Source organism: Drosophila miranda, chromosome XR (genome assembly GCF_003369915.1).
Source record: "Drosophila miranda strain MSH22 chromosome XR, D.miranda_PacBio2.1, whole genome shotgun sequence".
In the NCBI taxonomy this organism is placed as follows: domain Eukaryota; kingdom Metazoa; phylum Arthropoda; class Insecta; order Diptera; family Drosophilidae; genus Drosophila; species Drosophila miranda.
In genome coordinates this window covers 641,854-665,634 of record NC_046674.1, presented here as the reverse complement: position 1 = coordinate 665,634, position 23,781 = coordinate 641,854, and the positions used below count along the sequence as shown (strand labels likewise).

General features: G+C 43.9%; 5 protein-coding genes across 7 annotated transcripts; 3 read left to right on the top strand and 2 right to left on the bottom strand.

Moving 5' to 3' along the window:
* The first annotated feature begins 5,936 nt into the window (after positions 1–5,936).
* Positions 5,937–7,260, top strand: LOC108153284 (rhythmically expressed gene 2 protein). The gene is made up of 3 exons (XM_017283156.2): positions 5,937–6,234; positions 6,299–6,387; positions 6,501–7,260. Exons 1-3 carry the CDS (start codon positions 6,077–6,079, stop codon positions 7,034–7,036), a joined length of 783 nt encoding a protein of 260 aa, XP_017138645.1. The 5' UTR covers positions 5,937–6,076; the 3' UTR covers positions 7,037–7,260.
* Positions 7,016–7,966, bottom strand: LOC108153285. Its single transcript, XM_017283157.1, has 3 exons — positions 7,632–7,966; positions 7,317–7,577; positions 7,016–7,250 (listed from the first exon to the last, which is right to left on the bottom strand). The coding sequence occupies exons 1-3, from the start codon at positions 7,921–7,923 to the stop codon at positions 7,066–7,068; spliced, it is 738 nt and encodes a 245-aa protein (XP_017138646.1). The 5' UTR covers positions 7,924–7,966; the 3' UTR covers positions 7,016–7,065.
* A 1,010-nt stretch (positions 7,967–8,976) lies between these two features.
* On the top strand, positions 8,977–17,100 carry LOC108152104 (tyrosine-protein phosphatase non-receptor type 61F). 2 transcript variants are annotated; one of them, XM_017281157.2, is made up of 7 exons: positions 8,977–9,229; positions 13,103–13,276; positions 13,345–13,607; positions 13,680–14,046; positions 14,211–14,788; positions 14,853–14,978; positions 16,971–17,100. In XM_017281157.2, exons 1-7 carry the CDS (start codon positions 9,101–9,103, stop codon positions 17,017–17,019), a joined length of 1,686 nt encoding a protein of 561 aa, XP_017136646.1. In that variant the 5' UTR covers positions 8,977–9,100; the 3' UTR covers positions 17,020–17,100. The 2 variants fall into 2 exon arrangements, with proteins under 2 accessions (XP_017136646.1, XP_017136645.1); XM_017281156.2 differs by lacking the exon at positions 16,971–17,100 and having other exon boundaries at positions 14,853–16,885.
* Positions 17,101–17,893: 793 nt separating this feature from the next.
* LOC108152102 (tumor susceptibility gene 101 protein) lies at positions 17,894–23,217 on the top strand. 2 transcript variants are annotated; one of them, XM_017281152.2, is made up of 7 exons: positions 17,894–18,078; positions 21,521–21,605; positions 21,669–21,734; positions 21,803–22,081; positions 22,146–22,360; positions 22,423–22,772; positions 22,837–23,217. In XM_017281152.2, exons 1-7 carry the CDS (start codon positions 18,034–18,036, stop codon positions 23,021–23,023), a joined length of 1,227 nt encoding a protein of 408 aa, XP_017136641.1. In that variant the 5' UTR covers positions 17,894–18,033; the 3' UTR covers positions 23,024–23,217. The 2 variants fall into 2 exon arrangements, with proteins under 2 accessions (XP_017136641.1, XP_017136642.1); XM_017281153.2 differs by lacking the exon at positions 17,894–18,078 and adding an exon at positions 21,213–21,397.
* Positions 23,204–23,676, bottom strand: LOC108152103 (transmembrane protein 258). The gene is made up of 2 exons (XM_017281154.1): positions 23,586–23,676; positions 23,204–23,520 (listed from the first exon to the last, which is right to left on the bottom strand). Exon 2 carries the CDS (start codon positions 23,517–23,519, stop codon positions 23,268–23,270), a length of 252 nt encoding a protein of 83 aa, XP_017136643.1. The 5' UTR covers position 23,520; positions 23,586–23,676; the 3' UTR covers positions 23,204–23,267.
* Between the last annotated feature and the right edge of the window lie 105 nt (positions 23,677–23,781).

Sequence of the window (23,781 nt, the reverse complement as noted above, 5' to 3'; positions counted from 1 at the left end):
TTCTGCTGTGGCGCATATGCATTCCATACCCATCCATTCCCATATAGGGCGGAAGAACCATACCATACCATACCCATGTATTGTATGCCCATGTATGCCCCCCCCCCCCCCCCCCCCCCCCCCCCAAGCATTACAACTCAATCATCGTTCGAAAATAGCAAATCTCTCTTAAGATTTTCCATCCATTTCCGTTATTTTTGGAAACCATTGAGGAACAGCAGCAGCAGCAGAAGCAACAGCAGCAAGAAGAGTGCGAGGGCGGGGGTGGATGTGGATGTGGATCTTCGATCCCCAACGATGCCAGAGATCTGAATGATTTAGGAACAGACAAGAGGTGAAAATCAAGCTGGAATTTTCTATTTAAAGCATACCGGAACTCAAATATATCTCCCCTCCAACACTTCCCATTGGGGTTCCTCCTCCATAAAACATTCTTCTTTAGTGTTGTAACCTACTTTTCTATCCATGAATAAGCTACACAAATCTGAAGGAATGGGAAATGATCAAACACTCGGGAGTCTCAATAAAGTTTGGCGTCTTTAAAAGGGTTTTCTAATTGAATTAAAAGCATGTTATAATATATTCTCTTCAGTGGATATGTGCAATATATTGATCTTGACTTGAAGAGAGTGTGAGATGGCCATGTAACCCAAATACATTGCTCTTAATAAACCTTACGTCCTTAGTTAATCAACTTGATCAAGGGTGATGGTGACGTACGATTGCTAGCCCTGACCTGATTCCATGGATCCTCTGATCAACTGGGAACTTTGTAGATCGAATTTGTACTTGCATGAACCGCTTAAGGAACAGATAAGTAGATAATACTATGGATTAAACCTCCCTTTATTACATTATATCTACAACCTATTCCCTTCTTCTTCTAACGTACCTTTCTCGTACAAAACATATTTACTGGATGTACACGAGCAGTGCGGCTATACGCGTCGCGCGTCATGCGGCAGCGCCCCTCGGTAACAGCTTGGAGTCGCATTTGTGGCCACTTGATGGTGCATTGCATGGTCATAAGAAAACTATCCGCCAAAGGGTGCTCAACAATCTGAAAGTTCAGATTTCGGATTGATCTAACAGGATCTCTAACGAGATTGAGATGTATTTCCAATTAGGAATACAAAAGATGTAAGCTAATCAATGATAGAAGCCTTGGTGAATAATACTGGAAGCTAAAGCCAAACTTTGTTAGGCATTCCAATAAGGTATCATATTTCGCAGCGAATCTCAGTTCAGTTCTCATCAGAGTCAAATGAGATTGAGGGAGGTGGGATGGCAGGGGTTGGTTGGTTGTTTCCCCGTTGATCTTTACCGATTTGGCTGCCGATCAGAATCACGCTGTTTCGGGGCTGGCTACACACGTAATTGGGTGTCCTGCTAAAAAAGTCATAATCACCTGTCCATCCCATATCATCCCAAACCCGTACAGACACCTTGGGAACGGACACACGAAATTCGAAAAGCCGTAAAGCGATTTTTATGCACCAATGACATCGACAGCGTCTCTGCCGAGTGCATCGGATCGGTCTGAAGGCAGAGAAACAGACAGATAGAGAGAGAGAGAGCAGACAGCAGAGAGAAAAAACAGAACTGAAAAACCAAAGACAAATTCCTGCGTTTTTCCAGGAATTCACTCAATAAACTCAAACAAAACCCAAACATTTAACAAACGAGCAGAGCCGCAGCCACAACCACAGCCACAGCCTCAGCCTCAGCCACAGGCAGAGCCACGAAGAAGACGAAGAACGACGACAACGAAGACGAAGATGCTGACCTGACCAAGACGGAAGATGGAGATGGAGTTGGAGTTGGATATGGAGGCGAAGCTGAAGATGGGGCACAAATTGAATGGAAAGGGATGGGGGGGAGTAATAAGAGGAGGAGACGACGATGCGAAGCGCTGAGCAAAACACAAAATAAACCAAAAAGCAGGCAAGGAATTTCAAACAAGAACCCCATAAAGTTGTTGCTCTTGTTGCACTCTCTGAAGATGGAATGGAGCTGTGAATGTGAAGTGGAAGTGGTCATGCCCCAGAGTGGCAGAATGCAGGCAGGAGGCGAGAGGCAGAAGGCAAGCAGGCGGAGAAATGCGCTTTTTTTTAAGTTCAATTCAGGGTTGGACACCACCTACTAGGCGAGCAGATTGAAGATCCCAAGATTTCCCCATTTAGAAACCTATTCGGATATTTCTAAGCCGCCTCTGCGCCGCTCATACTTGGCATACATACATATTTGGTATATATTTGAAAGCCAATGATACTTCAAACTCCCATTTCCAGATCCCCCAAAACTCCATTAAAACTCTGAAATACTTAGTTCTCCACTGGCAGTAGCCTCGATCACTGGTTCTGGTGTCATTTGGCAGGGTACTCGCATTATCAGCAGCGCCAAAAGGAGACACCGAGGCCACAGGTAGAGTAGCGACTGGGATGGAGATGGAGCTGGAGCTGGAGATGGAGATGGAGGAGTGGGCGAGCAGTCGGGAATGGGAGATGGGAGACGACAGCGGTGGCTGTCTGGCTGCATTCCAAGTCACACAGAAACCAAACAGAACCGAACGGGATGCTTTGGAGGACAGGGCAGCAGAAGAAGGAAAAGTAGAAGTAGAAGCAGCCAAACCTAATCCGACTCCAAATGGGCTGCGATGCGATGTGTCGTGCCACAAACCAGCATCAGCAGGCAGCAGCTCCTCCGTTGGCGCTGGCGCTGCTGCTGCTGCTGCTGCTGCTGCTGCTGCTGGTGGTGGTGGTGGTGGTGGTGCGGTACTTTTGCTGCGACTGCCCCTGCCGCTTCGGTCGACTCCTCTAAAAACTCCTCTAAAAATTATTTATTAACATGGTAGAAATTCGCAAACAGGTTAAAACGACCAATCAAAGCAACAACAACAACAACAGCAGCAGCAGCCGCCGCAGCAGCAGCAACAACAACAAAAGCGGCGGCGGCAGCCAAAGACCCAAAGTGCAGATAATATTAAAAGGCAGTCAGGCAGTGAGGCGGCAGCCAGCCCCAAGTTGCATGGACTGTGCGGAGGCCGAGAGAAACTGCGGCGGAGGAGGGGTGGGTGGAGGCGATGGCGGGGAGCTTGGGCCCCGACTGCCAGACACATTTCGAAAAGGGCCAACACGAAATTCCATGGGAGTCGTTGACTCGCTTTTGGCTGGTTACTTTTCTTGGGAAAGTTTTTGTTGAAAGTTGGATACGGGACGGGACTGTTGGACAGTAACTGAATTTTGCCTGCCTGCCTGCCTGCCTGCCTGCCTGCCTGGTCGATAAGGTGGCGGTGGCGGTGGCGGTGGCGCTGTGCAGAGCACACAAGAACATAAACCAGGTAGGTGGCAAGTGATTAGTAATTAATGGATAAGGTCGGTCCTACTTACATATGCATCAGTGCACATAAACACAGCGGAGACGGTGGACACTGGAGTGTCCTTCAAGATGACTTGCCCAGAAACCCAAATACTTCGTCAGATATTCTTACACGATAGGATCGTTGATTCGAAGGAATTCCCGTTCACGTTCCACTCCCACTACATCCTGCACTTTGAAAAGTGGCAGAAAAATGACACCCTCTCTTTCATTTGTCCTGAAGTCCCAAAAGTTACAATCAGCTCGGAATTATTGTATGCATGTATTTAATGGCATTATCAATTTCTGAGAGTGGAATTTTTTAGAAATTGCTTTTCCTGGTAGCGACAGGTATTCCATATAAATAAAATTCACCATTCCCGACTGCCCAAAGTCAGCCAAAATGACCAGCAAAAAAAAATTAACGAGGGGGAACGTTGTGAGTTGCTGCGGACACCGCAACTCTACAGTTATACCCGATACTAAGTCAGTATGGCTCTCATCCGGCAGACGCCGCTAATATTAAACGACACGACAAAGAGTGCGTGCGAGAGAGACAGAAAATCAGTCTGAGCGTGACGTCGGGCGCTGCGTAGCCACTGCAAATTGATTTGTTCCTATTGGCTATAAAAATGATCTGATCTGATCCAGATTCAGCAATCTGATAGATATGGTCATTATCTATGATTCTGCGTTTTTAGTTTTCTCGAATGTGCAATATTGTGGATGCAACAGATTTTCGTCCTTTGTGTGGGCGGAAGGGGGTGGGGTGAAATTTTGAGATACACGTTTTATAGTAAGATCTAACAGGAGTGCGGATACCAAATTTGGTTACTCTAGCCTTAATAGTCTCTGAGATTTTTGAATATCCCCAGATTTTCGTCCTTTGCGGGGGCGGAAGGGGGTGTGGCGAAATTTTGAAACAAACTCGCCTCGGTCCGATATATTAGGCGTGTGGATACCAAATTTGGTTGCTCTAGTTTTTGTAGTCTCTGAGATCTAGGCGCTAATGTTTTACTCTAAGCAAAGCCGCCTATGCTACGTGTGTGTTAGAGAGAGACAGGGCGAGAAAAAATGAAATTGTTTTCTTGATGCTGGCTATAATAATAATACGATCCAATTCAGATTCCGCAGTCTTAAAGATATGGTCATTCTCTACAATTCTACGTTTTTGGTTTTCTCATATCTTTAAAATTGTGGATGCCACAGATTTTCGTCCTTTGTGGGGGCGGAAGTGGGCGGGGCGAAGTTTTGAAATATTTTTGTAGCAGTGACATATCACAGAAGTCTGCGTCCAAAACATCGTTGCTCTAGCTCTTATAGTCTTTGAGCACTAGACGCTGAAGGGGACGGACAGACGGACGGACGGACAGACGGACAGACAGACAGGGCTCAATCGACTCGGCTATTGATGCTGATCAAGAATATATATACTTTATGGGGTCGGAAACGATTCCTTCTGGACGTTACACACATCCACTTTTACCACAAATCTAATATACCCCAATACTCATTTTGAGTATCGGGTATAAAAACAAAACCCCTAACCGCAACCTCGAGACAACGAGTCGAACTTGACAACCGGAATGTGCGAGGAATTTCTGGACCCGACCCTCGCCCTTCCATAGAAACCCGAACATAAGCAGACTTTGTGGCCAAGAAGCAAATTGGTGATTTATTTATAGCGACATCGAATCGAATTGGCAAATGCCAATGCAGACGGGGTGCAGCCAATTCTTAGGATAGTGTCGGAATCCCTTTTCGGAAGAGATAAGATTAAAAGGTAGGGCTGGCGCCAAGGGACTGTCTTCTCGGACAACCATTTGAAATAATATCCATTGGAGTCATCACAAATATATTCCGCTAATCGGCTCAAGCTTACCATTTAAATCAAACTGCCCGCCATGTTTCGATTTCAATAACGATTAGATTTCCATAGAAATCGAATAATAGCGCCCTCTTTCAGAAAAAAAAGACAACTGACTTAGTAAAATTAAAGCTCTACAGATGGCGCTGTTGGGCTTGCACCATTGCGTAAAATTCAATTATTGCGTTTTTCCGTTAAATAACGTAATGACTAGTTTAATGAACGTAATGCTACAAGGAATATAAAAGCCGCTTAAATAAATTATATTTATGATAATTGCTTCGATTGCACTTTTTTTTGCATCCTATTCTCCATTCAAGTATTCATTACCATCAATGAACTCACGCCGGGCACTATATAAATTTACACGTAAGAACAGCAGCCAACGACTAATATTGATAGGCAAATTACGAGTGTGTACTATCTATTATAATGATGTTTGCACAGCGAGTAATCAGTGCAGATTGCCAGTCAATAATAATATGACACCAACGACACCCAAGATAAGCACATCATCCCTGTGGGGCCACGAAATGAACGAACCCCACTGCCATTAATCCGCGCACATAAACACATGCTCGCTGCGAACACAGGGGCATTATTTCAAACGTTTCGCAGCTGCTTTGCTGCTACTAGCCAAGCTGATAAGAGCCACTCCGACAACTGGAAGCGGGCGGCGGAACGGATCGTATCGGATCGGCTTTCAGTCATTGAAAGTGTATATACAAAACAATAACAGCCAGCAACTCACGTAGTGCGCAGGCAGTTTTCATTCGCGAACAAACGTCCAACAGACCAAGAGCGTCCAAAAGCCAAGTCGATATTCAGTTGAGGACAGTCCACAGACCGGAGATGCGCAGCTTAAACCGCTTTCGTCTCATCACCTTCGACGTGACTAACACGTTGTTGCAGTTTCGCACTAGTCCGGGCAAGCAGTATGGCGAGATCGGAGCTCTGTTTGGAGCGCGCTGTGATAACAACGAGCTGGCCAAGAACTTCAAGGCCAACTGGTGGGTTTTCCTCCTCCTGTCTGAGGGAACATCCTCCTAAGTAATGGAAAATCCTTCTTTTCAGGTACAAAATGAATCGGGATTATCCAAACTTTGGTCGGGACACAAAGCCACCGCTGGAGTGGCAGCAGTGGTGGCGTCAGCTGATAGCAGGTGCGTGTGTGTCTGTGTCGAGTGCTCGGCTCTGTGATAAACAGAAAAACCTTGTTCCAAAGTGCAAACTCTCGATGGTCGCACTCTACTAATACATGATTATAATACATTAGGTACCTTCTCGGAGAGTGGAGCTGCCATCCCAACGGAGAAGCTGACCAACTTCTCAAACCATCTGCTGGAGCTGTACAAGACATCCATTTGCTGGCAGCCCTGCAATGGCAGCGTTGAGCTACTGCAGCATCTGCGCAAGGAGCTGAAGCCGAACAAATGCAAGCTGGGGGTCATAGCAAACTTTGATCCCCGTCTGCCGGCCCTACTGCAGAACACCAAGCTGGACCAGTACTTGGACTTTGCGCTCACCTCGTACGAGGCGCAGGCAGAGAAGCCGGACCCATTGATATTCCAGCGGGCTATGGAGGAGTCGGGCCTAAAGAACCTGAAACCGGAGGAGTGTCTGCATGTGGGCGATGGTCCCACCACAGACTATCTGGCCGCCAAAGAGCTGGGTTGGCATGCAGCGCTGGTACACGAGAAGAGCTACTCGTACTTGATGAAGAAGTACGGCGAAGATATCGACCGGGACCACGTCTTTCCCAGCCTGTACGACTTTCACAAAAAGATCTCAGATGGTGCTGTGGTCTGGTGACTACAGTCATTGTATTTCTTATGCCAAGCCTATTTCAACGTTTCTTCCTTTTGCTGCTCTTCGACTGGGGGAGGGACCTGGGCCATGAACAAATCGCCATAGGGATTGTGCGGCTTTTGGCTCTCGCGATCGTACTTGGGGCCGATGGCCCACAGCGACTCCAGATCATACTCCTCCCTGGCCCTTGGTGAAAATATATGCAATGCAATGTTGCCTGAAAATTATACTCAAATCGTTAACTTGGGGATAGCTTGGGAATATTCGGGATTCAGAGACTGACCCAAATCCATGGCCATCCAGTCGCGACTCTTGTCGCCCTCGATGCGGGGCAGAATGTCACCTTTGGTGCGCTTGATCTTGAACATGCGACGCACAAACTCCGCCGTGGATATCATGTGTCGGTAGCTGCGTCCACTGCACACCACCAGATGATCCACATACTTGAGATCCTCGGGTACGTAGCATACGAAAATATCGTCCACATTCTCCTTGCGCAGCAGTTCCACCAAGTCCTCGATATCAAACACTCCACGAATGCCCCCTGTGAGAGGAAATTTTTGTTTAATTTGGATTATTTATGAATGCAACAACTTACTCTTCAGGTTCAAGCCATAGTACTGATCTAGAGCTGCGTCCGACTCATCTGGCTGATGTTGTTCCTGGTGGCGTACCTCTTCCACATCGAAAATCTCGGGGGCCTCATCATCGCGGAAAACTTTGTATTTGTTCTGCACGCCGCCGACCAGATTCTGGAAGGGATTCCCTTGCGACTTCTTGGTTATCGATGGCTCCGTTGGTGGCGTCGAGAACTCGTGGTGGAAACACCTCAAAACGGGGACGCTGAGGCGTTTATCATGAATTAAACGAAATACGCGAGAGATCAACATATTTTAATTATTAAATAACACGCGTTAGTGGTGGGCGATGTGATTTATCGGTCAAATATACTGTCTGACCCATCGAAATATACCGAAACATACCATCTCTTTTTGAAACTATACCGTAAATGATGCTTTATTATTATAATAATATTATTAAATAAACATAAATAAATATAAGTGAGTATAAATTATGTGCGTGACAACTTTGCGAGAATAAAAAATTATATTACATGTATTTATTATAGGTAAAATATAGTCTAAAGAGTAAAAATATAATTTAACTGATACGTTTCTAGATTCAACACGTTATATTTTGCTAGTACACTTTTATCTGGTGGCAAAATCGTCCTGAAATACGATAAGGAAAAAAAAAAAATCCCCAGAGAGGATTGTAGCTCTTGAATACTCAAGAGTACTTGAGTAGCTCTTAGAAAAGTAGTTGAATGTTTCTGTTACGTTGGCTTCGTTGCCCTGGCATATCGTATCAAGATTGAGACAGTTTTGTTAAAACACTATATCCTTTTAAATTGTTTTATCGGTATTGAATCAGCTGAGAAAATCAGCTGAGAATTTTTTGTTTTATCGAACTAATGCAAAATGTAGCAGGTCACACTGGTTGTAAAACGTCCACACTGCTCGGAATTTGTAACTGTGAGTGAAATACATTTCGAGGGCTTTTTGCACTTTATATAAACTGATCTAGATGCACGGGGTAAAAACAAAAAAATTTGATTTAAAATAAGCTAAATGACGATTAATAAAAGAAAATTAAAGCGAGAAGTAGAGTAGTGCTCTCTCCTGCGACGAAAACATGAGTCTTAATTTTGAATGGGCTATAAAAAGGGGTATGGAAGACAGGCAAAAACATCCAAAGCAAATTGCAAGTTCGTACGAACCCTCACCTAGCGTTTGAGCACAACATACCTTGTAGACCAAATCGGCAAGGTAAATTAAGCGAGAGGGGTGGATTTTACCTTTCATGCGTTGCATTTTTGGGCCGAGTTGCCCGTTGTCCACACCCTCTTTTTCCTTCCGTTATGTAGCATGTAGCAAATGTGTAGTAATTATTTATAAAAATTTAGCGTGCGTAAAATTCAAGCGTGACACGGTCGGTCACAACGCCGCCTGACTCCAAATTATAAGTTAAATTTGCGACAAAACGAAGGAAACAAAACAGTGCACAATGAGTGAGCAGAAAACAAGTGGGTCGCCGTCTCCAACGACCACAAAGGATAACGCGGCCGCCAGGCAGAAAATCGAAACGGAATATAACAATAAAAAGACTGGATCGGGCTGGCATCGCTTCTACAAGGTAAAAACAACAACAACACCAATGACGGGCTACTGCTGTTGCTGTTGCTGTTGCAGTGAGAAGGGAGAATAATTGCACCACTTTCAAGAACAGTGGAGAAAAAGCAATGGTTTGGCGACTCCAGGAAGGAGGATGCACGTAGCAGCAGCGACAGCCTGGCAGGAGTCACAAACGTGTACACAAAAATTTGTATTGTATTCCTTTTCGATTCGATTTCCACGAAAATGTGATGAGTGCGCAAAAGGCTTCTGCAGATGCCTCCACCACCAACACACATGCATATCTAAATGGGAGAATGTGTGTGTGTGTAGGCACGCCGCCTCTGGCCCCACTGTTGTCATGTGAGCGTGAATGTGTGTGTGCCAGTGTGGTTGTGTTGGTGGCTGTTGCTCCGTCTTTGGTTATAAGTGGTCCCCAGCCTGGCTCAAACAGCATTTGACCAAAAAAAAAAAACAGAATAAAGTGTACAAACAGATTCTCACACACATGCATAGACCTATGCACGTTCATATACAGCTACAGCTACAGTGACAGCTTTGCTCACCTGCTGCACTCTGCTTTGAATTTGGCTCCAGCTCAAACAACAGTACTTGCGGGGTGTGCGTGTGTGTGTTTTAGAGAGTGTGTGTTTGCATTTTTATGCTGTTTCTGGTGTTTCTCTCTTTTTGAGAGATGCTGTTCCCAGCGCTCCCCCATTCTTTACACTTCTGCTTCCCCCCTTTTGAAACTTTTATGATTAGCCGAATTCCCGTCTCTTTTTATTTTCTTTTTCTAATTATTATTGATAGGCCTCTGCCCCCTAGTATATTGGGTTTTGGTTCCGCGAATTTTGGGGCCCATAACTGAAAGGCGGGTTTTTCCAGGAAACAATTTTTGCATTTTGCTTTGTTTTGATTGCTGGACGTTTGTTGATATAGAAGTTAAGTGATGGGGAGGAAGGGAGGGAGGATACTTTGACAAGCTTATTTTTATCGCAACGCATGAATTGTGCGAGGACTGTTAGGGGGAGGGGGGGTTAGACTAGCTTTTTTCCACTTGGGAACTATTCCAATACACACACACACACAACCATATGTATGGACACTCTATCCAGTTACACACACACTCGCACGCATCTCTCGCCAAGGGGCACAAAGGGCATGCGTCTGGTTTTGAGTCTTTCTTTGGGTTTCTTCTTGTTGCTGTGGCTGTTCCTGCTCCTCACTGCTCTTTCTTCTGGTTCATTGCTGGCAGTTTCTGCTTTATAGCCAGTTCCGGCGAAATGTGTCTTCAGCTGCTGCCGCTGCTTGGAAGAGCTCTGCCATGGCCAGGCAGGCACTCACTTGAATTGGGATTTCACGGAATTCAGCTTCGCAGTTAGGAAGAGGATGCCTCTATCTGTGTGCATGCGTTTCTGTTAGCTTGTGTGTGTGTGTGTGTGTGTATCTTCCTTTATGGCCTCGCAATGGCATCCTTTTGTGCCCAGCGGAGGATAATCTAATTTTCCAACTAACTGAAAGGAGTCGTCCCTGCACCACAACACGACAACAAACAACACAAATTATGTGTCGCAAAACAAATTGTTTTTCGGTGGAACATCGCATCCCCGTGGATGATATTTCTATTGAAATCTTCCATAAAATACAAAAACAAAAAAATGACGCATTCAAGTTTTTGTTATGCTTTTTGCGCACTTGGCGTATAATCATTTCCATTGAACGCACTCCACTCCCGTTATGCTTCCCGCTCTCTCTCTCTATCCCTATCCCTCTCTCTCTGTCTTTGTGGAATGGATCCGCATCCAGTCTATCATCTTACACCTTGCCAGCCGCATTCACTCATCCATCCATTCCCTCCTTCCACCGTTCCATCCATCCTTCCATTATGACAACCGCCGTGAAGTGTGACGTTGTGCCGAGGAGGGGGGGCGCTGGTGGTCGGGGGCGTGTTGCAATTATGCTCTGCATGCATGCAACGCTTTTTGTTTTGTTTTGTTTTGCTTGGCTTTTCTTTCGAGAAATACAATTCTTTGCACGCTTTGAAAATTCAAGACAGACCCCATCTACTCCTCTCCCCTCCCTCTCTGGTATTTCTCAATTCTCCTTCTCATGTGTTTGTTTGCCTGTGTGTTTATAGCTTTAAACGGTAGAAGGGTCACCTGGATAATCAAGAAGCATAAAATAACTGTTGCTGCTTCGGCCACAAGTTGGTTAGGAAAGAACCAGTAGATCTCTAATAGATCTATTAAGTACGAAATATTGAATAATGGAGCAGTACGTGATTTCGAATGGGTGTACCCGTGTATAGGATATAGCAGAGATTCCTCAGATTCTTAGCTAGTCTCTCAGTTGAAAAGGTATCACAGTCGTAGCTCGATTCACTGTGTGGAAAATGCATTCATTTTTAAAGACAATATGAAAACAAAACTTTCATAATATAGCTATTTTGAATGAGATATAATTGTCATGGGAATGAACAGTCCAGTTCTACCATAAGCTTCCATCAACCAAAGCCCAGCTTCGAGTTATTTTTTCTGCGTTCGATATCATGATCTTTGCATTTCCGAGACTTTTTCTCACATATTCTCACGTGATATGTGATCATCATAACCATACTCGTACATCTCTCTTTTTATAACAAGAGGTACAAAATAATATGAATAATTTGCAAATGATGTTGTACACTTTTGTCCTTTCCCCAAGGGATTATCAATTATTGTGATAATCGGAAATCCCTCTTGGGCATTTTTTTGTGCCTGTAATAAACATTTCACTTGAATGTTCTGCTTATCGGACATTGCTCCGCTGATTGCGTAAGAGGGTCCAAAATGTATTTCATAAGAGGAAAAGTACATGCAATCAATGGATCCCAGGGCTCTCTCGGCTGATTCACACACACACACACACACTACCCCACACAATGAAAAATGGACAATTAACAACTGCTTTTTGGCGAGCTGTAATCATCGAGAACGTCACTCAGCGAAGTTACTCATACCCAAAGCGCAGCATATTTGATGGAGTATGTGCCGTCTGATTACGAGCAGCTGGGTATGGTATCTGGGATGGCAACCAACCACACACCCATCAGCATATGCTCCACTCGTACATGCCATAAGCGGGGCTTGAGATGCACTTGTCACCGTGTGGATTGGCGCCATTGACCCTGTTTGCTGTTCTATTTGACGGTGCTGCTGAATGGTTCGATTCGTTTACAGCTGTGCCATCAATTGTATATTCAGAAACACACATTCGGTTGATAGAGCCGGCCCCAAGCAGCCAAAGCGGCCAAAGATAATGCCATTAACGACAGAACAGGCAGGGCAGCAGTCATCGTTGCCTGGCTAATTAGTCATGGCCGGTTTGTCAGCTGGGTGGGTGCCTCTGCCCCTGTCTCTGCCTCTGCCTCCGTGCCGTGCCGTGCCTCTATCTATTTATCTGGTAGATGGGTGATGGTGCTATTGGTGATGGGTTAGGCCCACCGCTTAAAGAGAAATGCGACCAACTTTATATATGTATGCATGTATGTGGGATGAGTCAGTGGCCGGGGGCAGCCCTCCACACATGATAAAAGATATTGGATTTCTGTTGAATTACAAGAAAAATCCATGCGCTTTGAAACACTATATGTGGAATATTGTGGTATATTTGAAATAAGCTCAAAGAATGTGATGAGTTGAGTATACATATATAGTAATTTGAATATCACTTCACATGATTTTAATTAACTTATATTTTTTCCCCCCATTTGGTGCTGTCCATTCCTTCAACTATCCGTTATATGCCAGAGTCTGCTGTGGTCAATTTCTATCTCCTTTATTATTGTTATTGTTTCCGGCAAAAGCACACGTATTAGCACATATATTCTAATCGGTCCAATTTGAATTTTTTCTAGGAAATCTCTGAGAAATGTGATCGCGGGGCAAAAGAGCAACAGTTTAGTACGCTGGAATCGGAGCGGTCACAGAACCGAGGCCTGAATCGATATAGGGATGTGAATCCCTATGATCACTCGCGGATTGTTCTAAAGCGCGGCAGTGTGGACTACATCAATGCCAATCTGGTAAAGGTAAGTGCAGTCATTTGCCTACTTTTCAATCAGAGGTCTAAGAACTATTTCTACATCCATTCGTTTAGCTTGAGCGTGCCGATCGCCAGTACATACTGACCCAGGGACCCTTGGAAGATACCGTGGGGCACTTCTGGCTGATGGTCTGGGAGCAAAAGTCCAGCGCCATTCTCATGCTCAATAAGCTTATGGAGAAGAAGCAGATCAAATGCCACCTGTACTGGCCGAATCAGCTCGGACCAGAGAAGGCCCTCAAGCTGCCCAACGTTCAGCTCACCGTGGAGCTTGTGCGCTGCGAGACGTATCAGAACTTTGTACGGCGGTGGTTCAAGTGAGTGGCTAAGTGGCTGGCCCCTAAAGGAGGAAAAACTAATTTGATAAAAACCTTCCCCGCCCTCCACAGATTAACCGATCTCGAAACGCAGAAGAGCCGCGAGGTGATGCAGTTCCACTACATCACATGGCCAGATTTTGGCATTCCCAGTTCGCCAGATGCATTCCTGAAATTCTTGCAGCAAGTACGTGACTCTGGCTGCCTCAGCAACGACGTCGGTCCGGCCGTGGTGCACTGCAGTGCCGGCATTGGTCGCTCGGGCACTTTCTGCCTGGTTGACTGTTGTCTCGTGCTCGTGGACAAGCACGGGGAGTGCAATGTGTCGCAGGTTCTGTGCGAGCTGCGCAGCTACCGCATGGGACTGATACAGACATCCGACCAGCTGGACTTTTCCTATCAGGCCATCATCGAGGGCATCAAGAAACTGAACGATCCCGTATGTATGCGCTCGCAGCGGCCGGCGTGCGGGAGCTGGACTTGGTGCTGGATGCTGGCTGGGCGCCAGTCCGCTGCCAAGCGCCGCCGTTTACAGTGGAGATTCTTCTCTGTGCTTAGGCGTTAGACTAATCCGAAATTCTCCCTCTTTTCTCGCTTTTGCAGAGCTTTCTCGACGCTAAGGAACCAATCATTGGAAATGAGACAGATACACATGCACAGGATGAGCTGCCGCCACCGCTGCCGCCTCGGACACATTCGCTGAATTTGCCGCTGGCCCCCAACGCGGGCGGAGTTCTCTCGCTGAACATGCGAGCCGCCCAATCCAATGGCGAGGAGGTGGCTGCCGAAAACATTGGCGACAAGCCCTCAGTGCTGAGCAGCAAGGATGCTCTGAACAATTTTATCAATCAGCACGAGATCATCAACGCTGAGGTGGCCGACAGTCTGCGTCCCTTGCCGCCGTTGCCGTCTAGACCTTTAAGGTCGTTGCAGGAGTCGGATAGCGATGAGGACTACGACCTAGATGAGGAAGACGATGACGATGATGATGACGAAGAGGACGACGATGTTGACGAGGAGTACGAGACCATTAATGAGCTCGATGTGGAGCCCATCAATGGAAATGTATCGACGACGACACCCCAAGCCGATGATGTGAATGCCAACAGCGAGAAGCCAGCAGCACCTGCCGAACAGCACAAGGCCAATGGTATTGACACAGCGGGCCAGACTCCAGCGAGGTAATACAAATGATGATGGAAACCCCTCTGGGATTCTGTCCTAACCTTTTCGTTTTATTTTCAGTCCTGAGAACGAGCTAAAGCGACGAAAACGCACCGAACAGCAGGCCCATCTGCAGAAGCAAATCAACAACATGAAAAGGAAGCTGCGGGAGAGCGAGGACAACCAGAAGGCGTCAAAAAAAGGAAGGTCATTACTCACATATATTGCGGCTGGTGTTGTGGTGGGCGTGATCTGCGCATACGCATACACGAAGCTAGGTTAAGTGCCCACCCCCCATCCCCAGTCCCACCTACCCACTAAGTAGATGTAGACCTAGCCATTGAGTAGGCATTAGTAGCAATAGCAGTATGACGCCCGTTGCCGCGGGACACCGATCCTCGGCAGCTCGCCACGAGTGTCACGAACGTCACGCGTCGGGTCGCATTGTGAGTCTCTCATCGAGCCTCGGGCTAACATCTAATGTCAGCACGGATCGGATCGGATTTGATCGCCTCGCAACGCAATCATCCCGACGATTGGGTTGAATGAACGATACGATACACATAATGCATATATATTAGGGAATTTTTTTACGAGTATATGAAATACAAAACAAACGAAGAAAGAAGCAAAAGCAAAAGTAAAAACTAAGCGAAAATCGGGTAGAAATCACGTAACAAGTAGATTTTGCGCAATAGACTGACATTTTAGATCAAATTTTTTTTTTTCATTTTAATAATGGAAATATTTAAATAACAAAACCCCGAAGAGAACCCCGGAAACACAGACTTCCTGCACATATTATAGTTTTCGACAACCCGCACATACCCCTACACCAACACCAACACCAACACCCAAATCCAAATCCGAAATCCACCCAAATCACATCCTTCGCTCGCTATGCAATACAAATTGATTCAATTTACGAGTCCTATATCTATTATACTTACGACCCACGATCCAGACAGACACACACGCCCCCGCGCTTCACTTGTTTTTGTACAGCAATTTCTTATCGCATACGACTTACATATGTATGTAAAATTATTTATGAAGATTTACGTGAAGATCAAACACTTGTTGTAGTAGTACCATGGCAAACAAACGAAATGCAGCAATGTGCCAAAAAAGGAAAGCAAAAAAAGAAAACGAACATAAGAACAATGTGAAAAGCCCCTTCATGACTTTAAATTATACTTTGCTCCGGATCCCTTCCTTTCCCACATTTTAATTGTTGTTTTTAACGATTTATCATACAATGCACCCTACAAAAACGAAAGCAAGAAAGAACGAACGAAGAAATGCAGCGCCATTGAAGCAATAATAAAAAGTAATGCAAAATAGCACAAAAAGCTACGAGTAAAACACTATGATTATGATATATCTATATACATATATATACGATACGTCTAGGTTTTGCTATAGCAAAATCATTTATATATTTTTTTTGTATTCTACTATAAACGAAACGAAAAATTATAAGGAATCAGAATCAGAATGAGAACCGGGAGAAACTATACAATGGTTTTCCCCCCATAGATTAAGTGTGTATGTCCCGTAGAACTAGAACCGCAGAATAGAAAGAGAACGAATGCGTGCAAGAATACCTACCATAAGAGTTATTTTTTATATATGTGTAATCCACAATTTATCGAAGAATTCAACTAACCAGATGCTGCAGAGAAACTACATTAAACAGAGACGGACATAAAACAAACGATAGAAAGTGCAATGACACGCAATGGCTGAATAAAAAGTGGAATGGAATCGGATGATCAGTGGAGCGAAGTTGAGAGAGAGGGATAACTTTTATAAACTTAAACTAATAAACGAAAAATACATATTTATATAAAGTATATTTAACGAGTAACAACATGAACAATACCTATAGTAATGCCTAGTTAACTGAACAATTGGTTAAGTACACACACAAACATACGAAATCCCCCCACTCCCACAACACAACACACCACACACACACCACACACACACCACACCACACAACGAACCACACACGCAATACAACAATATAATGCCTATATGAGAGATGAACGTACAGAGAGAAGTGAGAGAAAGTATTCAAATAAAGCTATATATGTATAAGACACCAAGAATTGAGCCTCTTCTATGCTATGCCGAGTACTTTTTTATTTATTTATTACGATTCATAACTCCTCGTTTTCATCTGTTTGATTTCAGACGCGATAACAACAGAAACAGAAGTCACAAAATGTGCAAGAAAACGTAACTGCCCTTCTCATGCACAGACCATCAAGACCAGCACCAACACAAAGAAACAAAATTAACATATCACTTGGCATAATATAATTGTAGATTTTATTGCAGAAATAAACAAAATTATAAATTCTAGATTCGTAAATTATTTTAAGCGCAACGGCTTTTGCCGATAGTTCCACACATCGATTGGTCTTGTCTGCAAGTGCGACCACTAACCATAACATATATCGATGTGTTGAGTTGAATGTATATTTCATAAATGTCACCAATCTATTAAATTTCATTGTTTAATGTATAGTAAAGAACGTAGGGTATAAAAACATCCATACGCAGGTTTTTGAATTTTTGTTTATTCCACTGGATCGCATTCATATCCTTGTAACTCATTCACTTTCAAACAATTCCACCTTGGCGCGCAGTTCCAGCGATTATCTAGTCAATAGTATCGATAGCATTGTCCCGTAACATTGGAACGGAATGAAGAAAGGATATTTTATAGTTGAGGAATTGTTTGTTATCCAAGGCTAGCTTTTAAAGCGATCTCAACAAAAATGTTCCGTTTTTTAGTTTTCTTACAGAGACCAAGAGCCCATGGGCAGAGAACGATTAGCCCATTGTCGACCAGCGAGTATTAAAACAAAATCAACGAAAATTATGAATATTTAAGAATTCTAGCGCAGCTCCGGTGAAAAATATCGTGGTCTTTTTTTAAGTGAAGATAAAGTATCGGATGGATCTAGAAGAATAATTATTTGTATTGTCTGTTTAACTGAAGATGTTCTCCTGTTTTAATAATGGGGGCTTAAGTGGCCTAACAATCCAGTAATAGTATCCTGTATGGGTTAGTGGTGCGATCTGACCATCGATTTACTGAACTGTCAGAAACCGATTAGTACTCGATACTTCAATACATCAAAAAGTACTTGGTTCTGCACTTTTGTTTTTGTTCAGCAAATTTCGTATAAATTCTCAACTTTGGGCCAGGTGTAGCGGGCAATTTGTCTCACAATCTCATTTTAGAACAATGCCTGCTGTCGAGGAAGCGAAAATAATCAAATTTCTATCCAAGGTATGTCACGCATATGAGTCATTGTCGAGGGGCATCTCCCCACTTTGTGACTCTCGGGAAACTTTTTTTATTATTATTATTATATAAAGCTAATAAATAGTTAAAACTAGGTATTAACAGGGTATGGGGCTATAGCTGCTGAGGCCTTAAGCTCACTATAGTATTATTATACGTTTGAGGATGTATGTACTTATATACATATGTACAGGGTTGGTTCTATACGTTATTATATGTTGTGGAGGAATTATTATCTAAAATACTAATTGTGTATATGTATATGTACAGGGATGATTGTTTATGAGGTTATATGTAGTGAATGATTTTAGATTGGTCTAGATAGTTGAGGATTATTTTTGCGTTTTTGGTGTTAGGGTTGGAGATGTATTGCATGGGGTCGGTGTTATGGAATATTGAGGATCTTTGAAGAGAGAGGGCGGGGCATGTGTATAGTATGTGTCTTATGTCTATGGTTGGGTTGTGGCACAGTGGGCATGCGTTGGAGGATGTTTTATCCATGTAGTGGGCATTGGTGAATCTTGTGTGCCCTAGTCTCAATCTATTTAGGATGACTTGGTGTCTTCTGTTAAGGTTGTTTAGGTTTTTGGGGGGAGGATGAGTGGAAGATAGGTTGATAACTTGTTGGTACCAGGGGGAAGTCTTAGTGAGGAGGTCTGTTTGTTTAGTTATGAGGATTTTCTTAAGATATAGTGAGATGTCGTTAGAATTATGATTGGGGGTATATATGAGGGGTAGTTTGGAGGTAGTTTTGGCTGCGGTGTCAGCAATTTTGTTCCCTTTTATGCCAATGTGGCTAGGTATCCATATAATTGTTATTTTTGGGAAAAGTTTGGTGACGAGGTTACGGATTGTGGTGGGGTAGTACGAGGAATTGTTGGGATTGGTAATTGCGGATATAGAGGAGAGTGATTCAGTGCAGATAGCGTATCTTCCGCGTTTGTTGCGGCTTAGTAGAATGGCTTCGTGGATAGCTATGATTTTGCTGGAAAGGACTGAGGAGTACTGTGGAAGTAGTCCGGATTTTATGGTTGATGTCTCATTGCAGATGCTATAGCTGGTAATGCCTGCTGCTTTGGACCCGTCTGTGTATAGGAAGGTGTGTTGGTGGAGGTTGGATTTGATGGAGTGGAAGAGTTGGTGGAAGACTATTGGGGGGGGTGGTGTTTTTATCGTGTTTGGATAGGGTGATGTTGGTTGCTTTAAGGATGGTTGTCATGTTGAATTTATTGGTGTTGGAGGTTTTAATCGGGGAGAACGGTATGAGGTTATTCTGGGATATTTGTTTGGCTCTGTCAATCGTGCTAAGCAGTCTGTGTTTTTTTTTTTTTTTGTTTTTTGGGAGTGAGTTTAGGGGGGTGTCTTTAGCGTGGATGAGGTTTTTAAATATTTTGCCAGTTAGAAAATCTCGCTTGTTTTCCAAGGTGTGAAGGTTGGCTTCGGATAGAAGGTTGTTAGTGGGTGTGGTGCGGAATGCACCCAGGGCGGCTCTTGTTGCTGCGTTAATCGTAGATTTCAGGCGGTTAAGCTGGCTTTTTGGTGCGTAACCGTATATGGGGAGGCAGAAGTCGACTTTGGATATGATTAGAGATTTGATAATTTGTACAAGTGATGAGGTGTGGCAGTTGTATTTTAAGGACGAGAGGTGTTTGATAATGCCCAGTGGCTTGGCAAGGTCTATTTTGAGTTTATTGATATGTGAGTTCCAGTTGTATCTAGAGTTAAGTGTGAGGCCTAGTAGTCTGAGTGAGTTGTTTTGGTTGATGGATGTGTTGCCAGTAATGAATTTAGGTTTGCAGTTATGTTTGCGACATATGTGTAGAAGTTGGCTTTTATCTTTGGATAGGTCTGCACCTGACTGAGTGCACCAGCTGCTTATTTGGTTGAGGATTGTTTGGATGTCGGTTGTGGGGCTTTTCCTTTTGCTGTGTTGGATGATAAGGAGGAAGTCGTCGGCGTATGCACTGAATTTGATCTGCTTGTGAGAGGATAAGATTTCGGAGAGGGGGTTGTACGCTATAAGAAAAAGGATAACTGAGATGGGGGAGCCTTGGGGTATGCCGTTGGGGAGAGGGACGGTGTTCGAGAGGTTCGAGCCACTTTTCACCAGGATTTTCCTCTTTGACATGAAGTTTATGACGTATTGTAATATTCGTGGACCTACTTTCCATTTTTTTAGTTGTTGGATGATGGAGTGGATTCCTATTTTGTCGAAAGCTTTGGTGAAGTCAAGGGATATTAAGGTGAGATGTTTTTTTAGGGCGATGGCTCTGGTAGCTAGGTGGTCTACGTAGAGTAGACTATCTATTACCGATTTGCCTCTTTTAAAACCTAGTTGGCTGTTGTGAATTAATTTGTTGTTTAAAACAAACCACCACAACCTTTTTGCCACTATCTTATCGAGTGTTTTGGCTAGGCATGAATTAAGTGATATGGGTCTGTAGGATTTTATGTCTGTTATATCGATGTGTTGAGTTGAATGTATATTTCATAAATGTCACCAATCTATTAAATTTCATTGTTTAATGTATAGTAAAGAACGTAGGGTATAAAAACATCCATACGCAGGTTTTTGAATTTTTGTTTATTCCACTGGATCGCACTCATATCCTTGTCACTCATTCACTTTCAAACAATTCCACCTTGGCGCGCAGTTCCAGCGATTATCTAGTCAATAGTATCGATAGCATTGTCCCGTAAAATTGGAACGGAATGAAGAAAGGATATTTTATAGTTGAGGAATTGTTTGTTATCCAAGGCTAGCTTTTAAAGCGATCTCAACAAAAATGTTCCGTTTTTTAGTTTTCTTACAGAGACCAAGAGCCCATGGGCAGAGAACGATTAGCCCATTGTCGACCAGCGAGTATTAAAACAAAATCAACGAAAATTATGAATATTTAAGAATTCTAGCGCAGCTCCGGTGAAAAATATCGTGGTCTTTTTTTAAGTGAAGATAAAGTATCGGATGGATCTAGAAGAATAATTATTTGTATTGTCTGTTTAACTGAAGATGTTCTCCTGTTTTAATAATGGGGGCTTAAGTGGCCTAACAATCCAGTAATAGTATCCTGTATGGGTTAGTGGTGCGATCTGACCATCGATTTACTGAACTGTCAGAAACCGATTAGTACTCGATACTTCAATACATCAAAAAGTACTTGGTTCTGCACTTTTGTTTTTGTTCAGCAAATTTCGTATAAATTCTCAACTTTGGGCCAGGTGTAGCGGGCAATTTGTCTCACAATCTCATTTTAGAATAATGCCTGCTGTCGAGGAAGCGAAAATAATCAAATTTCTATCCAAGGTATGTCACGCATATGAGTCATTGGCGAGGGGCATCTCCCCACTTTGTGACTCTCGGGAAACTTGTTTGTCTAATTTCGCATGCAACGCAATTAACGACGTGTGTCCTTTTTTTTACTTGCAGTATAAATATGTCGACGCCACTAAGAAAGATGTGATAGATGTTGTCACAACGTACCGAAGTCTGACCTACGACCTGCAAAAGTTTGGTAAGTCTATACCGCCTGATAGCAGCATCCAATTAACAATTTTCCCCGTCTACCCTTCGCCAGTGTTCAATGATGGAAGCTATAAAGATCTGTTCACCCTGCAGGGCACCATACCGGTTGTCTACAAAAGTAATTTTTGCACTTAGTCCAATTCGATGGTCTGATTATGATGGAAATTATATGTGTATATTCAATAGATAACACGTACTACATTCCCATATGTATATGGCTGATGGACACTCATCCGCAGAACGCGCCTATGTGCTTTGTGAAGCCCACACCTAGCATGCAGATAATGGTGTCCATGTATGTGGATCACAATGGAAAAGTATATCTGCCGTACTTGCACGACTGGCAGCCGAACTCTTCGGATCTGCTATCCCTCATACAGGTCATGATTGTGACATTCGGCGACCATCCGCCAGTGTACTCGAAGCCCAAGCAACAACAATTGGCTATGCCATACCCACCAAATGGTGAGTGGGTGTTCAAGTTATACCGAAAATCTCTCATCTAATTGGATTCCGTTCTGCCATCTAGCTTACATGCAACAATCGGGAGGTGCTGGGGCCAGCAACTCCTTTCTGCCTTATCCTACAGCCAGTGGTGCGAGCGGTGGCAACTTTCCGCCCTATCCGACAGGTGCTAATTTCGGACCCTATCCACCAGGCGGATCGGGGGGCAATGCCGCCGGCTATCCGCCCTACATAAATTTCCCACAACAGCCTGGCAGTTACCCACCTGCTGGGGGCTACGTAAGAATCTTATTTGAAATGGAAAATGCATTTCAGTTGCAATGATTGTGTGACTTTTTTAGAACCCATCGGCGATTCCCAGCTCGACGGGCACCATTACCGAGGAGCACATCAAGGCTTCACTCATTAGCGCTGTCGAGGATAAGCTTCGCCGTCGCATACAGGAGAAGGTAAATCAGTATCAGGCCGAAATCGAAACGCTGAATCGCACCAAACAGGAATTGGTCGAGGGCAGCACGAAGATTGATTCCATCATATCGCGCCTCGAGCGCGAGAAGGTGGACCTGCTGAAGAACATTAACGTATTACGCGACAAGGAACAGGAGTTGGAGAAGAGTCTGGAGACGCTCGAGAAGGCAGAAGCCATTGATCCGGACGAGGCCGTGACCACAACGGCACCACTTTACAGACAGTGAGTCCAATCCAGTTGCATTCCAAGATATCCGTGTTTATAATTTGTTTGTGCTCTATTTCAGATTACTCAATGCCTATGCCGACGAGGCTGCCACAGAGGATGCCATTTATTATCTGGGCGAGGGTTTGCGCGGCGGGGTCATCGATCTGGAGACCTTCCTCAAGCACGTCCGCACACTCTCGCGCAAACAGTTCATCTTGCGAGCCACAATGCAAAAGTGTAGACAAAAGGCTGGACTCGCCGGCTAGTTTCCGGATACGACGTCAATAATAGCTTCTCTTTTTTTCAATAAGCTGCAGTTATTATAATTTTCGATTGATTGCAACTCTGGGGTGCATCAATACACATGATTGATATGTTAACATAATATATTCGATATTGTTTCAAGCGCAAATTAAATCTTTGAAATTACAATAAAAGGCCACACGTACGTTCACGCCCACGACAGGTCTTCTAGTTTATTTCTATAATGGAATGGTTATTGCCTTATTTTCATACGTAAATACCGACGGTGAGTAGAAGGAACACAATGCCAAAGCCGAGAAATATCGAGGCACACAGGCTAATCAGCAGTTCCTTAATCAGAGTCTTTTCCTTGGTGGTCTTCCGGGATACGACAAAGATGAAGAACCAGGCCGTGAAGAATGTTCCGATGGTGAGAAGCACGGTCGCGAGGTGGGGGAATACCGCTGGATTGATGGGCGAAACGTAGCGCTTCATGTTTTCAAACGAGACGGTATTCATGCTGCAATAATCAAAATGTGCTTTAGTTTGTCAGCCAACCCTAACTCTCTGGTTACATCAATTTACTTTGTTATTTAAATATTTATTAGTTAAAATCGACGCAAATCGTACGTGGCCGGCAGCTAGTGTTGTATTCAGTGTGACCGTGGACCTATCGATAAAATATACGGCAAATTTTATACAATCCAATAAAAAGGTGTCCTTAAAATTTGAAAATCTTTTAGAAAGCTAATTCATCAATCGGGTACAACTATGTTTTTAG

Coding starts and splice junctions, on each gene's coding strand:
- LOC108153284 (XM_017283156.2), top strand. CDS start 6,077: ATGCGCAGCTTAAACCGCTTTCGTCTCATCACCTTCGACGTGACTAAC. Junction 6,235..6,298: donor AAGAACTTCAAGGCCAACTG/GTGGGTTTTCCT, acceptor CCTTCTTTTCAG/GTACAAAATGAATCGGGATT. Junction 6,388..6,500: donor GTGGCGTCAGCTGATAGCAG/GTGCGTGTGTGT, acceptor ATAATACATTAG/GTACCTTCTCGGAGAGTGGA.
- LOC108153285 (XM_017283157.1), bottom strand. CDS start 7,923: ATGTTGATCTCTCGCGTATTTCGTTTAATTCATGATAAACGCCTCAGC. Junction 7,578..7,631: donor CTATGGCTTGAACCTGAAGA/GTAAGTTGTTGC, acceptor TTCCTCTCACAG/GGGGCATTCGTGGAGTGTTT. Junction 7,251..7,316: donor CTGGATGGCCATGGATTTGG/GTCAGTCTCTGA, acceptor TATAATTTTCAG/GCAACATTGCATTGCATATA.
- LOC108152104 (XM_017281156.2), top strand. CDS start 9,101: ATGAGTGAGCAGAAAACAAGTGGGTCGCCGTCTCCAACGACCACAAAG. Junction 9,230..13,102: donor GCTGGCATCGCTTCTACAAG/GTAAAAACAACA, acceptor AATTTTTTCTAG/GAAATCTCTGAGAAATGTGA. Junction 13,277..13,344: donor TCAATGCCAATCTGGTAAAG/GTAAGTGCAGTC, acceptor CCATTCGTTTAG/CTTGAGCGTGCCGATCGCCA.
- LOC108152102 (XM_017281152.2), top strand. CDS start 18,034: ATGCCTGCTGTCGAGGAAGCGAAAATAATCAAATTTCTATCCAAG. Junction 18,079..21,520: donor TAATCAAATTTCTATCCAAG/GTATGTCACGCA, acceptor TTTTACTTGCAG/TATAAATATGTCGACGCCAC. Junction 22,082..22,145: donor TATGCCATACCCACCAAATG/GTGAGTGGGTGT, acceptor TCTGCCATCTAG/CTTACATGCAACAATCGGGA.
- LOC108152103 (XM_017281154.1), bottom strand. CDS start 23,519: ATGAATACCGTCTCGTTTGAAAACATGAAGCGCTACGTTTCGCCCATC.